Source organism: Gymnoscopelus braueri (assembly GCF_963280865.1).
Source record: "Gymnoscopelus braueri genome assembly, chromosome: 9".
Lineage (NCBI taxonomy): Eukaryota > Metazoa > Chordata > Actinopteri > Myctophiformes > Myctophidae > Gymnoscopelus > Gymnoscopelus braueri.
Genome location: NC_137610.1, coordinates 48187071 through 48201977, shown reverse-complemented (window position 1 = coordinate 48201977; position 14907 = coordinate 48187071). Strand labels below are relative to the sequence as shown.

The window sequence follows — 14907 nt, the reverse complement described above, 5'->3', positions numbered from 1 at the left end:
TGAAGATGACAGTTAGAGTAACAACTGTTTACAGTTTACTTGTCAGCCATGGTCCGGTCCATCCAGGTACGCAGTGCAGTGCACCCAGGAGGTGAAACCAACCAGGGTCCAGGGTTCCGTTCCATTCTTACACACCAGGCGGCCTCCAGAGTCACCCTGAAACAACAAGCAGTTGTTTTTTAACGTGTTTCATGTCTAAATGTCGTCTTGATGTTTTCCTCTCTTTTTAGTTTAACCCGTTCAGTGGCAACGACGTGTAACACGTCAACACAGTGTTTTCACTGTTTACGCTAGATGCCGCTGTTCGCCAACCTATGAGTGATCCTATGACTTCTGGAGAAGAGTATACCCGGAAATAACGTGATCACAACAAATCCAGCCCCGTCCAATCTAATGTTAAAGGATTTAGAAAAATACATTTTTCTCTGCTTTCTTGTTTTTTTCTTCGTTTTTCATGAGAACAAGCTATATTCAACCGCCAATAACTAAAGAACGGAGGGTCGCGGTGACCCGCTTCCCCCCCCCCCCAATAGAAGCAGAGACACGCCGCCGTCTTTTGCGACACTTGGTGCGTCGATCGTCCTCGATCGAAATATTCTGTGGCTCTTGAAAGATTATAGTAAAAATGGTCTAGCCCCAGCCACACACCCTGTGCCAGGAGGGAAGTTGTCAGTGTCAGCCAGACACACAGGGGACACATGACTACTCATCTGGGCAGGGTGTAGGTGTAGGTAATGACAGTTGGTTATCGGTAAGCCAAGTACGGATTTTGGTGAGTTCAGACTTGAGAGCTGGGAGGTATGGGGCCCTTTATTACAAAATGGGACAAAAATGCAGTTTATGTATTTATTAGATCCCCATTAGCTTACTGTACTGCTACTCTTCCTGGGGTCTCAACCAGCATCATCACAACACAATTTACATCAATACACAACATTCATTCAACAAACTGGTCAGGCCACTACTTGGCCTCACACCCAACTCATCTAACGCCTGTTCATTAAGCTAGGGTGGGATGGCTCAAGGTAGAGGACAGAGTGCAGCAACTTGCAATGGGCCTGTCTACAAGATACACTACACCACAAAGGCACCCATGTACCTGTCAAACTACTTCAAAAACGCTAAAGACGTCCACAATCACAACACCAGAGGGAGCTCCACAAATTCAACCCAGATTTGGTTCAAACAAAGGGTTAAATTTGTTCCATGCTATGCCACCAAAATGTGGAATTCCCTACCAACAGTCATAAAAAAGTGTGACTCCTTACTCTCCTTCCAAACCGCTCTAAAATAGTACTTACAGGTGGATGCAATTCGGAACTGGCCCCCGTAAAAAGTCCCCCCCCCCCCAACCGCTTACTGTACATATTTTTCTCTTTTATTACTGCTTGTTTATATGATGTATATGCATTGACATTAAATGTTTCGATGAATTTAGTACAAAGGACCCCAATGGAAACAAGCCACAGTGCTTTCTTGGGTTTAATCCTCTTAACAGACCTTGTATTGAACTGTACTTAATTTTTTTTTGCAAACAGCTGATAAGGTACACAAAGACACTAACTCATAACCTGTCTAATACATACCATAGCTCTATATTACTATTTAATCTTCAACATAATTGACACATCTCTTAACTCAAGCTTAAATCTCAAAATAAATATTATAGTGGGATGTATAGCTCATATATTTTCTTTTTTACATCACTTCTTGTGTGAACAAATACAATTTTAACTTTTTCTTAAAACTCATATATTACTTTCAGTTGAGATCCTGCATGCAGAATTCTGCAAAACTATGATCCGGGTTCAAAGAAAAAACCCAAACTCTGCATGCAGGGCTGAATTAGAACAATATCCTTTATTCATAAATGTACAAAAAAGATCTATTACATTCTGGAGCCATATTAACCCATTAAGACCGGGAAAGCATCTGGTCATTTTAGATTTGAACCATTTAACCGCTATTTTATACTTTGGCTATTCAAAAATAGCAGATATACAAGCTCATAGCTATGTGCTTGAAGATCTGCTATTTTTGAAAAATCATGAACATTTTGTTCAAATCTTTGAATATGTATAACTTTAAAGCTAACATTTTTAACTAAAAGCTTTGCTTCTGGGGTCCCTGGAACAACACGTTTAGAGAGCAGTGGTGTAAAGTAACTAAGTATATTTACTCAAGTACTCTACTTAAGTACAATTTTGAGATATTTTTTACTTTACTGGAGTATTTCCAATTTTCTGTACTTTTACTTCTACTCCACTACAGAGGCAAATATTGTACTTTTACTCCACTACAATTAATTGAAAACTTTAGTTACTAGTTACTTTGTAGATTTTGATTATTATTACAAAACATACACTCACTTCAGCCCTACAGTATATACATTTCAGCCTTTTGAAAATAGCAGATCTACAAGCTGACGCATTGTGACAGACAGACAGACAGACAGACAGACAGACAGACAGACAGACAGACAGACAGACAGACAGACAGACAGACAGACAGACAGACAGGGCAATAGAGAAAGACAGACAGACAGTAAATAAGACTCGTAGGAGCTCTATATACATTTCAGCCATTTGAAAATAGCTGATCTACAAGCTGACGATGCACTGTGACAGACAGACAGACAGACAGACAGACAGACAGACAGACAGACAGACAGACAGACAGACAGACAGACAGACAGTATAGATTAGTGTCATTGTTGAAGTTCTTGTTTGTCACCTGAACAGATCAGCTCCAGACTGGAGAAGGAACTAGCAGACCTCATTGTTACACACTCCCTCAGTGAAGATTCATCTCCAACACAGTTAGATCTTATCTCCCATGTAGGTTGACGTGTAGAACCATCTCTCTCTCTTGTAGAAACAGCAGAGCCACAGTGCAGCGCACTGCACACTACAGATGATGACTTATGGATCCAGTATTCAGGATCCACTAGTCTCCATTCTTTCTGGTGTTTCACCTCCAGTCTACCAGCACAATGACTGGTTCCTCCCACCAACCTAATAGGCTCTGTACACAGACAATAGAATATGCATTAAGAACTGTAGTGTCCCTATTTTAGTGCCTCGGAAACCCTAACTCTAGCCTCGGAAACCCATGCCTTTTTTTTTGTTTCAAAAGGAAGAAAAAAAAGCCTGGGGGAACCTTGCAGGAACGGTGGTTTAGGAGTGGGAGTGAACCTTGTTATCTCCTAACCAATCAGAGTGCAGAGGGGCGTCGCTCTAAAATTGGTGACGTCAGCGTGTTCCGCGCACAGGCCGGGGGGGGGGGGGGGGAGGCATAGATTGGTGAAGCAATAGGAAGCGGCGCTGGTACAGAGCGCAAGGCTTTGGATCTGCCCTTCAAGACCTTCGATAGGGCTGGCTCCTCCAGTCTAAGTGTTAACTGTCAGCAAAAATAGATGATCTGTAAGCTCACAACTCGTCACAATACAAGCTTGTAGATCTGCTATTTTAGAGTGAAAACGGGAGTGGGCCTAGTATAGAGCCCTTGGGAATACAGTGAAATAAATATAGGTTTAAGTGGTTAAAAATTATTATTTGACTGTAAACTGATAATCAAAGCTAAAGTGTAGTTTGTCTTTTACCTGAGCAGGTGAGTCCAACAGTCTTGTCAGGTGAGCAGGTGTTTCTAGTTGAGTCTGAGGTTCTACAGTCCAGGAGAACAGACTCGTGGCCTGCACACTGGAACTCTTTGGTCCACATTGGAGCCTTCACTTCTCCATAGAGTGCCCCCTGGAGGACTGAAGGAGCACCACAGCCAAACTCCCTACAGACCACCTCTGCATCCTGCTGGTCAAAGTCACCTTCACACACTGAGACCCACGACTGATTAGACTTCACCTCCACTCTGCCTGAACACACACTAGTCCCTTTCACCAACCTTACAGACTCTGAAGAGAGAGAGAGAGAGAGAGAGAGAGAGAGAGAGAGAGAGAGAGAGAGAGAGAGAGAGAGAGAGAGAGAGAGAGAGAATATAACATGCATACAAACTGGCTCAATAGCGCCCCGTGCCAAACAGGACAATGTGGTATTGCAGGTGAAAGTGCTTTATAAGCCAGAGAGAAGTTAGTTGGAATGAGTATATATGAGGCTTGATTTAGGCTCAAACCTTTTAAAAAACGTTTGAGGGACATAAACAATATGATATTAAATATTATTATAATTTTTTAAATTCATGGTGTAGATCCTTTAACGTCCAAACAACAACACAGTGGACTAAAGGCAGCTAAAGTGACAGAAACTTAACTGAGGATTTAAAAAAAAAAAAGGGGGGGGGGAATAAAAGTTTGGCGTGGGAGTGATTTAGTGACGTTCTTAACCCTGCTGACGACGACGAGTCTTATGGATATGTCTTGCGATGTGAGAAAGTGACAGAGCGCTTGTTACCATGGATATGGATGTAAACAGTCATTACAGAGGTGATGGTAACAGTGGTGAGAGACATTGTTTGTACAAGTACATATCCATGTAGAATAGGGAGGTATTGTACCGTGACGTGACGTCACGTCAGGGTGCAAATCAGTTTGGCCTGTTTTGAGACCAATTTACAGAAAACCCCAGATTTGGTGTGAAAGCCTGAGTGTTCAAACTGTGGTATTTTTGAGGATAGAAGAGAGGTAGGGGACACCAAAAACACACAAAAAAGGGGGGGAAATGTAAAAATTCATGGTGTAGTCCCTTTAAAGGACCCCATGCCAGCAAAAGCACGTGTTGTAGGCTAGGTGGCTAATTTGTGCCTGATGGAAAATGAACTAATATTAAAATACTACTGCTTTTTACAAGCTATAATAGGCCTATAATAGATAGATGTCATTAATTTAATTCCCACATAATTTCACCCGCAGTTTATCCAATATTAATTAATAATTATATTTGATTGATGCAAATCCGCCCAAACTGTGGTTATCCGCGATCCGCACACCTATAGTGAGCAGGGTGGGGCTTCCTACAATTTATCTTAATGGCTCATTGGAGAGCACCTGGGCCCGGTGCCTCCAGGAGTCTATAAATAGCCTGTCCATGCCATTCTGTGATGAGAGCCAGAGGAGACAGACCTGCTGTCTCCATCAGCTCTACTCTGTTCTCCATGCCCTGTTATAATATGTTTGACTTTACTTTCAATCCACACCCTGCACTATAGTACTATGCTCCACTCATGCACACTTACACTACTGACTTATTGACTCCACACCTCATTGGATCCTTAGGTTTATCCTGTTCTATGATGTTACTTTACATTCAGTATATGCCTGAGTTGCCTTTTTGAGTTTATTTAATAAACATACTTTGTTACACTTTTCCATTGGTCTCCCTCCCCCATTATTTGTCGTGGCAAGAGCCAGCCATGACACTGTCAAAGTACTTCAAATACGTCAAAGACGTCCACAATCACAACACCAGAGGGAGCTCAGATTTGGTTCAAACAAGGGGTTATTCATTAAACATTTGTAGGCCTCAGGTCTTAATGGGTTAAAAAGAGCAGTGGTGTAAAGTAACTAAGTACATTTACTCAAGTACTGTACTTAAGTACAATTTCCAGTACTTTTACTTCTACTCCACTACATCTCAGAGGCAAATATTGTACTTTTAGTCCACTACAATTATTTGAAAGCTTTAGTTACTAGATACTTTGGTAGATTTTGAACACCCACTTCAGCCCTATATACATTTCAGCCATTTGAAAATAGCTGATCTACAAGCTGACGACGCATTGTGACAGACACACAGACACACAGACAGACAGTATAGATTAGTGTCATTGTTGAAGTCATTGTTTGTTACCTGTACAGATCAGCTCCAGACTGGAGTCGGACATGCTAGACCACATTGCTCCACACTCCCTCAGTGAAGATTCATCTCCAACACAGTTAGATGTAATATACCATGTAGGTTGACGAACTTCACGTGTAGAACCATATCTCGTTTCTGTAGAAATAGCAGAGCCACAGTAGAGCTGTCTACACACTACAGATGATGACTTATGGTTCCAGTTTTCAGGATCCACTAGTCTCCATTCTCCCAGGTGTTTCATCTCCAGTCTACCAGCACAGTGACTGGTTCCCACCAACCTAACATCATCAGGCTCTGTACACAGACAATAAAACAAGCATTAAGAACTGTAGTGTCCCTATTCTAGTGTTAACTGTCAGCAAAACTATACAGTCTGTAAGCTCACAACTCGTCACAATACAAGCTTGTAGATCTGCTATTTTAGAGTGAAAACGGGAGTGGGCCTAGTATGGAGCCCTTGGGAATACAGTGAACTAAATATAGGTTTAAAGTGGTTAAAAAAGTAATATTACTTTGACTGTAAACTAATAATCAAAGCTAAAGTGTAGTTTGTCTTTTACCTGAGCAGGCGAGTCCAACAGTCTTGTCAGGTGAGCAGGTGTTTCTAGTTGAGTCTGAGGTTCTACAGTCCAGGAGAACAGACTCACTGCCTTCACACTGGAACTCTTTGGTCCACATTGGAGCCTTCACTTCTCCATAGAGTGCCCCCTGGAGGACTGAAGGAGCCCTACAGCCAAGCTCCCTACAGACTACCTCTGCATCCTGCTGGTCAAAGTCACCTTCACACACTGAGACCCACGACTGATTAGACTTCACCTCCACTCTACCTGAACACATACTAGTCCCTTTCACCAACCTTACAGACTCTGGAGAGAGAGAGAGAGAGAGAGAGAGAGAGAGAGAGAGAGAGAGAGAGAGAGAGAGAGAGAGAGAGAGAGAGAGAGAGAGAGAGAGAGAGAGAGAGAGAGAGGAATTTAAGGACTTTTTTTACCTTTATAATAGCAAAGAAACACAATTGCTGCATCAAAAGTAATCGACAAACTGGTCAAACAACGGCCAAATTGTCAAATAATATAAGAAAGAGGCAAACATTGAGTAAATAGCCGATCACCTACACCACAAAGACACCCATGTACCTGTCAAACTACTTCAAAAAGGTCAAAGACGTCCACAATCACAACACCAGATGGAGCTCCACAACTCACGTTCAACCCAGATTTGGCTCAAACAAGGGGTTAAATATGTTCTACTGCTATGCCACCAAAATGTGGAATGCCCTACCAACAGTCATAAAAAAGTGTGAAAAGTATGAATCATTAGTTCAAAACCGCTCTAAAAGAGCACTTAAGGGGGGCGCATGCTACCATTTACGGTGGTCACCTTATCACCTTATCACCTTATCACCGCGGTGGTGATAGAGAGAGAGCTCTCTCTAACATAGAGAGCGCTCTCTCTATCACCTAAAGGGTAATCTCTCAAGAACAGATTCTGCTCTGCGTTGGAATCTGTCGTGAATGTTCGTCATAACGTGTACGCACTGTGTGGGCGTGGGCGTGCCTTCAGATCAGGAAGCAGGCCGCGCTTTACCCAATCAAATGTAGTGGGCGGGATTTACGTGTCCGCTGATCCTTCCCTACTCGAAACAAGCCGAAACTAATTTAACAATAGCGTCCGCGGAGCAGACAAAACCACGGAAAGATATTCACATTTTAACTTGCTCTTTCATCATAGAAACAAGTGGGCTTATAACCAAAACGATCCATGTTCTCTGGGAGAAGTGGTGTTAGTGTTCCGTGTAGAAATATTGTTAGTGGGAATGAAAACATAGTCGCACCACCCGGACGTGGAGCGTGAAGGCAGACTAAAACCCCGGTTTCCTTGCGCACAGGTGCTGCGTCGTCATTGTCCCAGAGCCAGTGAGAGATAGTACAAACAGCAGAGGGCGCTGTTTTTCATTCTCACTGGCTCTGGGTTCCCAGATTGACTAATAATAAAGGGTGATAGGGTGACCACCTCATTTGGTAGCATGCGGGTCCCTTTACAGGTGGCTGCAATTCGGAACTGGCCCCTGTAAAAGGTCAAAGCCTTTTTTACAGAGAGAGAGAGAGTGCGCGCGAGAGAGAGAGAAAGACAATTTAAGGACTTTTAGACCTTTAGACAGACGAACGGATGGACGGACGGACACAGAGACAGACAGACAATATAGATTTGTGTCATTGTTGAAGTCAGTGTTTGTCACCTGAGCAGATCAGCTCCAGACTGTGGGAGGAAGCACTAGACCTCATTGGTCCACACTCCCTCAGTGAATATTCAGATCCAACACAGGTAGATGTAATATACCATGTAGGTTGATCTGTAGAACCACCTCTCCTTTCTGTAGAAACAGCAGAGCCACAGTGCAGCAGTCTACACACTACAGATGATGACTTATGGTTCCAGAAATTAGGATCCACTGGTCTCCATTCTTCCAGGTGTTTCACCTCCAGTCTACCAGCACAATGACTGTTTCCTCCCACCAACCTCACAGGCTCTGTACACAGACAATAAAATAAGCATTAAGAACTGTAGTGTCCCTATTCTAGTGTTAACTTTCAGCAAAAATAGACGATCTGTAAGCTCACAACTCATCACAATACAAGCTTGCAGATCTGCTATTTTAGAGTGAAAACGGCAGTGGGCTAGTATAGTGTGTACCGAAAAAATCCTGAAGGGGGCGTCAACAAGTGTCATTTGGTAGCGCGGACATCTTGGTGGGGTATAAACAGGTTGACTTAACATTGACCCCCACCAGTATGTCTGCAGCTACTATGCCCCCCCCCTCCCCCCCCGTGGCGACGAGACGTTGGCAAGCACTATAGAGCCCTTGGGAATACAGTGAACTAAATATAGGTTTTAAGTGGTTAGAAAAGTAATATTACTTTGACTGTAAACTCATAATCAAAGCTAAAGTGTAGTTGTTCTTTTACCTGAGCAGGTGAGTCCAACAGTCTTGTCAGGTGAGCAGGTGACAGGTGAGTCTGAGGTTCTACAGTCCAGGAGAACAGACTCGTTGCCTTCACACTGGAACTCTTTGGTCCACATTGGAGCCTTCACTTCTCCATAGAGCGCCCCCTGGAGGACTGAAGGAGCCCCACAGCCAAGCTCCCTACAGACCACCCCTGCATCCTGCTGGTCAAAGTCACCTTCACACACTGAGACCCATGACTGATCAGACTTCACCTCCACTCTGCCTGAACACACACTAGTCCCTTTCACCAACCTTACAGACTCTGGGGGGGGGGGGGGGGGGGAGAGAGAGAGAGAGAGAGAGAGAGAGAGAGAGAGAGAGAGAGAGAGAGAGAGAGAGAGAGAGAGAGAGAGAGAGAGTAAAAACAATGTAAGGACTTTTAGACCTTTTTAACTCTCTCAGTGCCAAGCCGCGAGTTATCCCAAGTTTTTTCTGAATGCCCTCAGCGCCAGAACAAAAGATCCAGAGTAAAAAAAAATATATATATTATTATTATTATTATTATAAATTTTTTTGGAAAAAAATGTTCAGAACCCAAGATATCATTATCTGAAGATTTGCAGCTCCATCCACTCTTTGTTTAACTTATAACTGAAAAAGGCTGTATCTTGCTTCCTAAGCACTTTTTTTTTACTTGAAAAAAAAAATTTGCTGGCAGTTTAGAGAACTTTTTATTTGATTTCATTGGCACTGAGAGAGTTAATACAAAAAAAAAAACACAATACTGCATTAAAAACTAATCGACAAACTGGTCAAACATTGGCCAAATTGTCATATAATAAGAAAGAGGCAAACATTGTGAAAATAGCCAATTTACAAGCTGACAACGCCTTGCAGCGTTGTAAGCTTGTATTTTGGCTATTTTCACAATATATATCTGTAGTATCTGAGTCAACAGACAGACAGAAATAGAGAAAGACGGAGAGAGACGGAGGGTGAGAGACAGACAGAAAGAGAGAAAGGGAGAGACAGACACAGACAGACACAGACAGACAGACAGACAGACAGACAGACAGACAGACAGACAGACAGACAGACAGACAGACAGACAGACAGACAGACAGACAGACAGACAGACAGACAGACAGACAGTATAGATTAGTGTCATTGTTGAAGTCATTGTTTGTTACCTGAACAGATCAATTCCAGTCTGTAGGAGGTAATATCAGACCATATTGCTCCACACTCCCTCAGTGAAGATTCCTCTCCAGCACAGTTCGATGTAATCCACCATGCATGTTGACGTTTAAAACCACCTCTCACTTCTGTAGAAACAGCAGAGCCACAGTGCAGCAGGCTACACACTACAGATGATGACTTATGGTTCCAGTTAGAACTATCAATATGGTGGTTCCAGCGACGAGGATACACTGGTCTCCATTTTCCCTGGTGTTTCACCTCCAGTCTACCAGCACAGTGACTGGTTCCCACCAACCTGACATCATCAGGCTCTGTACACAGACAATAAAATAAGCATTAAGAACTGTAGTGTCCCTATTCTAGTGTTAACTGTCAGCAAGAATAGACAATCTGTAAGCTCACAACTCGTCACGATACAAGCTTGTAGATCTGCTATTTTAGAGTGAAAACAGGAGTGGGCTCTATTGGGAATACAGTGAACTAAATATAGGTTTTAAGTGGTTAAAAGAGTAATGTTACTTTGACTGTAAACTAATAATCAAAGCTAAAGTGTAGTTTTTCTTTTACCTGAGCAGGTGAGTCCAACAGTCTTGTCAGGTGAGCAGGTGTTTCTAGTTGAGTCTGAGGTTCTACAGTCCAGGAGAACAGACTCGTTGCCTTCACACTGGAACTCTTTGGTCCACATTGGAGCCTTCACTTCTCCATAGAGCGCCCCCTGGAGGACTGAAGGAGCCCCACAACCAAGCTCCCTACAGACCACCTCTGCATCCTGCTGGTCAAAGTCACCTTCACACACTGAGACCCACGACTGATTAGACTTCACCTCCACTCTGCCTGAACACATACTAGTCCCTTTCACCAACCTTACAGACTCTGGAGAGAGAGAGAGAGAGAGAGAGAGGGGGGGGGGAGTAGGAGAGGGGGGTGGGAGAGAGATACAGACAGACACACAGACAGAGAGTGACCTTGAAAGTGACAATTTAAGTACTTTTAGACCTTTTTAATACAATAATAGCAAAACACAACTACTGCATCAAAAGTAATCGACAAACTGGTCAAACATTGGCGAAATTGTCAAATAATAATAAGAAAGAGGCAAACATAGCCAAAAATAAGCCGAAAATAGCCGATCTACAAGCTCATAATGCCTCGCAACGCGAGGCTCATAGCGGTGCCGCGCTATGAGCTTGTAGATCTTTTATTTTTGAATAGCCAAGGAAATCTAAAATGACACAGATGTGTTCCCATATTGAATGGGTTAAAGACCAGATCATTGTGGTGGTGTCAAAATCTGTGTCATTTTAGATGTGAACCACTTTAACAATTATTTTATACTTTGGGCTATTAGCCCTCATAGCACAGAGTGCCGTGCTATGAGTTTGTGTAAAATGCCTTAATTTTTCTGAAAAACGTATGTTGCTATAATCAGTGGTTCTCAAACTGTTTCATGTCAAGGACCCCCATTTTTCATAAATAGCAGATCTACAAGCTCATAGCGCACGATGCACAGATGCGTTCCCGGTTTTAATGGTTTAACCCGTTAAGACCGGTAACGCATCTGTGTCACTTTAGATTTCTTTGCCTATTAAAAAATAGCAGATCTACAATCATAGCATAGTTTGATATCATAGCGCGGCACCGAGTGCCACGCTAGAGAGAGAGAGAGAGAGAGAGAGAGAGAGAGAGAGAGAGAGAGAGAGAGAGAGAGAGAGAGAGAGAGAGAGAGAGAGAGAGAGAGAGAGAGAGAGATACACAGACAGACAGACAGAGAGACAGAGAGAGAGAGAGAGAGAGAGAGAGAGAGAGAGAGAGAGAGAGAGAGAGAGAGATACACAGACGGACAGACAGACAGACAGACAGACAGACAGACAGATAGTATAGATTAGTGTCATTGTTGAAGTCATTATTTGTTGTTACCTGAACAGAACAGCTCCAGATTGTAGGAGGAAGTAACAGACTGCATCGTTACACACTCCCTCAGTGAAGATTCATCTCCAACACAGGTAGATCGCATATACCATGTAGGTTGATTCAGAGAACCACGTCTCAATTCTGTAGAAACAGCAGAGCCACAGTGCAGCAGTCTACACACTACAGATGATGACTTATGGTTCCCGTCAGCAGGATACACTGCTCTCCATTCTTCCTGGTGTTTCACCTCCACTCTACCAGCACAGTGTCTGGCTCCTCCCACCAACCTGACATCACCAGACTCTGTACACAGACAATAGAATAAACAGTTAAATAAAGTAATATGACTTTGATAAGAAGAAAAACTTCTAGGTTACAATCTATAATATATGTGTTTACTGATGTGTGTTTACCTGTTGTGTGGAGAGCCTGCAGAGCTGAAGAGAAAAGGAAGAAGTACTTGAGTAAAAGTATCAATACCACAATGTAGAAATACTCTGTAGTAAAAGTATCAATACCACAATGTAGAAATACTCTGTAGTAAAAGTATCAATACCATATTGTAGAAATACGATGTTACAAGTAAAGTCAGGTATTCTAAATGTACTTGAGTAAAAGTACTTACAGTACCAAAAGTAAAAGTACTCATAATGCAGAATGTCCCATTTCAAAGGCTCTTAAATTGTGAAAAATAAACAAATATGAAAATAGCAAATCTACAAGCTCAAGGGAAGCCTACGATGGAATATCCTCCCAGCCACTCATATATATATATCCCCCAAGGACCCCCAGGGGTCCTTGGGGAGGTTCCCGGGGGTCCCTGGCAAAATGTGTCAATATAACGTCACAATCATTTTAACCACTTTAACCTTTATTACTTTGGCTATTCAAAAATATCTTGATGGAAATGAGCTTCAAGATAAATCCTGCATGTTTACACAAGATCATGTTCAGCTGATTGAATTCACATTCATGTATTGAATGTTCATTAAGGTTCATTGTCCCGTCTAAATAAACTAATAAAGTAAATATCTAGAAGTATAGGGTGTTTAATGTATGTTTATTTAATAATAATCTAAATCTACAAAGTAAATAGTAAGTAACGTTTTATAATAATTGTAGTGGAGTAAAACGTGTTGCTGAAGAAACACTCTAATGATTACTATCACAATAGAGCTATTTAACACTGTTACTGAACAAACACTCTATAGCAATTATTACTATCGCAATATAGAACTATTTAACACTGTTACTGAACAAACACTCTATAGCTATGATTACTATCACAATATAGAGCTATTTAAGACTGTTACTGAACAAACACTATAGCAATGATTACTATCAAAATATAGAGCTATTTAACACTGTTACTGAACAAACACTCTATAGCAATGATTACTATCACAATATAGAGCTATTTAACACTGTTACTGAGCAAACTCAGGTCTCAGGAGGAGGATTAGATCTACTCACCATGAAGGAGCAGAGAGGTCACAATCAGCCAAAGAACCATTTTCATCCTGCTGTCTGCTCCCTGAAGATACCATCACTCACTGTCTGCTCTGTGTCTGAAGCTCTACAGATACCTTCCTTCACTCACTGTACTATGACACTGTGTCCTGATATGTTATGATAATATGCCCCCTCCATAGCCTTCCTAAACACACACACACTCACGTGCACGTGCACGCGCAGTAAACGTATCATTACTGCGATGTAGAAATACTCTGTTACAAGTAAAAGTCCGGAATTCAAAATTGGCTTGAGTAAAAGTACAAAAGTGTTTGTATCAAAATGTACTTAAAGTACCAAAAGTAGAAAGTATTCATTATGCAGAATTTCCCATTTCATGTTTTAGGTTTGTATAAAATGTATAACAATCTGAAAATAGCTACCAGCTCTTGTAGATCGGCTTTTTTTTGGTATATCACTGTTATCATTGTCTCATTGTTTTTATTCACTTTTTTTTCATTATTACTATATTGCTTGTTATTCACTTAGTGTTAGGATGTATGTTATTTACCTGTTGTCTCTGTGTACGTAATGTTGTCACTTGTGTTATGTTATATGTTGTCGTGCTTTTTATTAGCACAACTAAACTGTCAACTTTCCCATGGAAAGAACTATCATCATGTTATGCATATGTATATACTGTAATCTGTTGTGCAAATCAAATAAATCAAATATGTTAAACAAATGTTATCACGCCAACAAAGCATTTTGGATGTTTGTTCTTCATGTCTATCCTGCACCAGTGTTTACTCAGCACTCTGGACTCTGCTCTGAGCTACTGGCTACTAATTAGCTACGAATCTGCAGGCCTCTCACAACAAATGTATGGACATTACCGAGGCTTCCAAATATAAACACAAGTTTCAACACAAAACACATTTGTAACCAGGCTGTATAATAGCATCCTCAAGACGTTGTTAATTTGGCACTTTAGTAAGGAATGCCTCTTCCAGGCTGTGGTCAAATGTTCAACCTACTTCTAAAATGGTCACTTCTCTGTCTGTCCTCATCAACAAAAACAATATCTGGTGTATTAGCTGTAACATCTGAAATGGCATCATTTTCATTATTGCACGGTTTGAACATGGCAGTTGAAACACAAGAGTGCTTATACATTTTGGCAAATGATGAAACATTTTTACACAACTTATGTCCTTAACTAATAGATCAACAATCCTGTCATGCCTAGCAATGTACATACCCTTATATACATAGCAGCCATTCAGAATATGTGACAGAGTTTCAGTAACTGGATTGTGGTCACGGTGCAGACAATGAGGAGGAAACGTATTAGGGAACCACAGAGAAAGAGTGAGTCTGGTTGGAAGGGCCTGTAATCTGGCTTTGACTGTAGAGGTGACTACTGTATATCCTCATCAACTGCATAATGTTTGAATATTGTATGAGAGACAGTGTGATCTGCAGCAGGAAGGCAAGCTAGCGTTCCTTGTAGTTTTCTCACACAGAGGAGCCAGTAGCTCAGACTCAGAGCAGAGTCCAGAGTGCTGAGTAAACACTGGTGCAGGAGAT

At 41.7% G+C, this 14907-nt stretch overlaps 1 protein-coding gene across 1 annotated transcript; it reads right to left on the bottom strand.

Annotated features, from left to right (window-relative positions):
* Positions 1-42: 42 nt before the first annotated feature.
* On the bottom strand, positions 43-13450 carry LOC308092358 (scavenger receptor cysteine-rich type 1 protein M130-like; the record flags this gene model as incomplete). The annotated part of the gene is made up of 12 exons (XM_080438209.1): positions 13339-13450; positions 12279-12302; positions 12050-12168; positions 10522-10753; positions 9945-10265; positions 8774-9076; positions 8047-8337; positions 6368-6673; positions 5799-6101; positions 3602-3907; positions 2912-3024; positions 43-156 (listed from the first exon to the last, which is right to left on the bottom strand). The coding sequence occupies exons 1-12, from the start codon at positions 13382-13384 to the stop codon at positions 43-45; spliced, it is 2478 nt and encodes an 825-aa protein (XP_080294335.1). The 5' UTR covers positions 13385-13450.
* Between the last annotated feature and the right edge of the window lie 1457 nt (positions 13451-14907).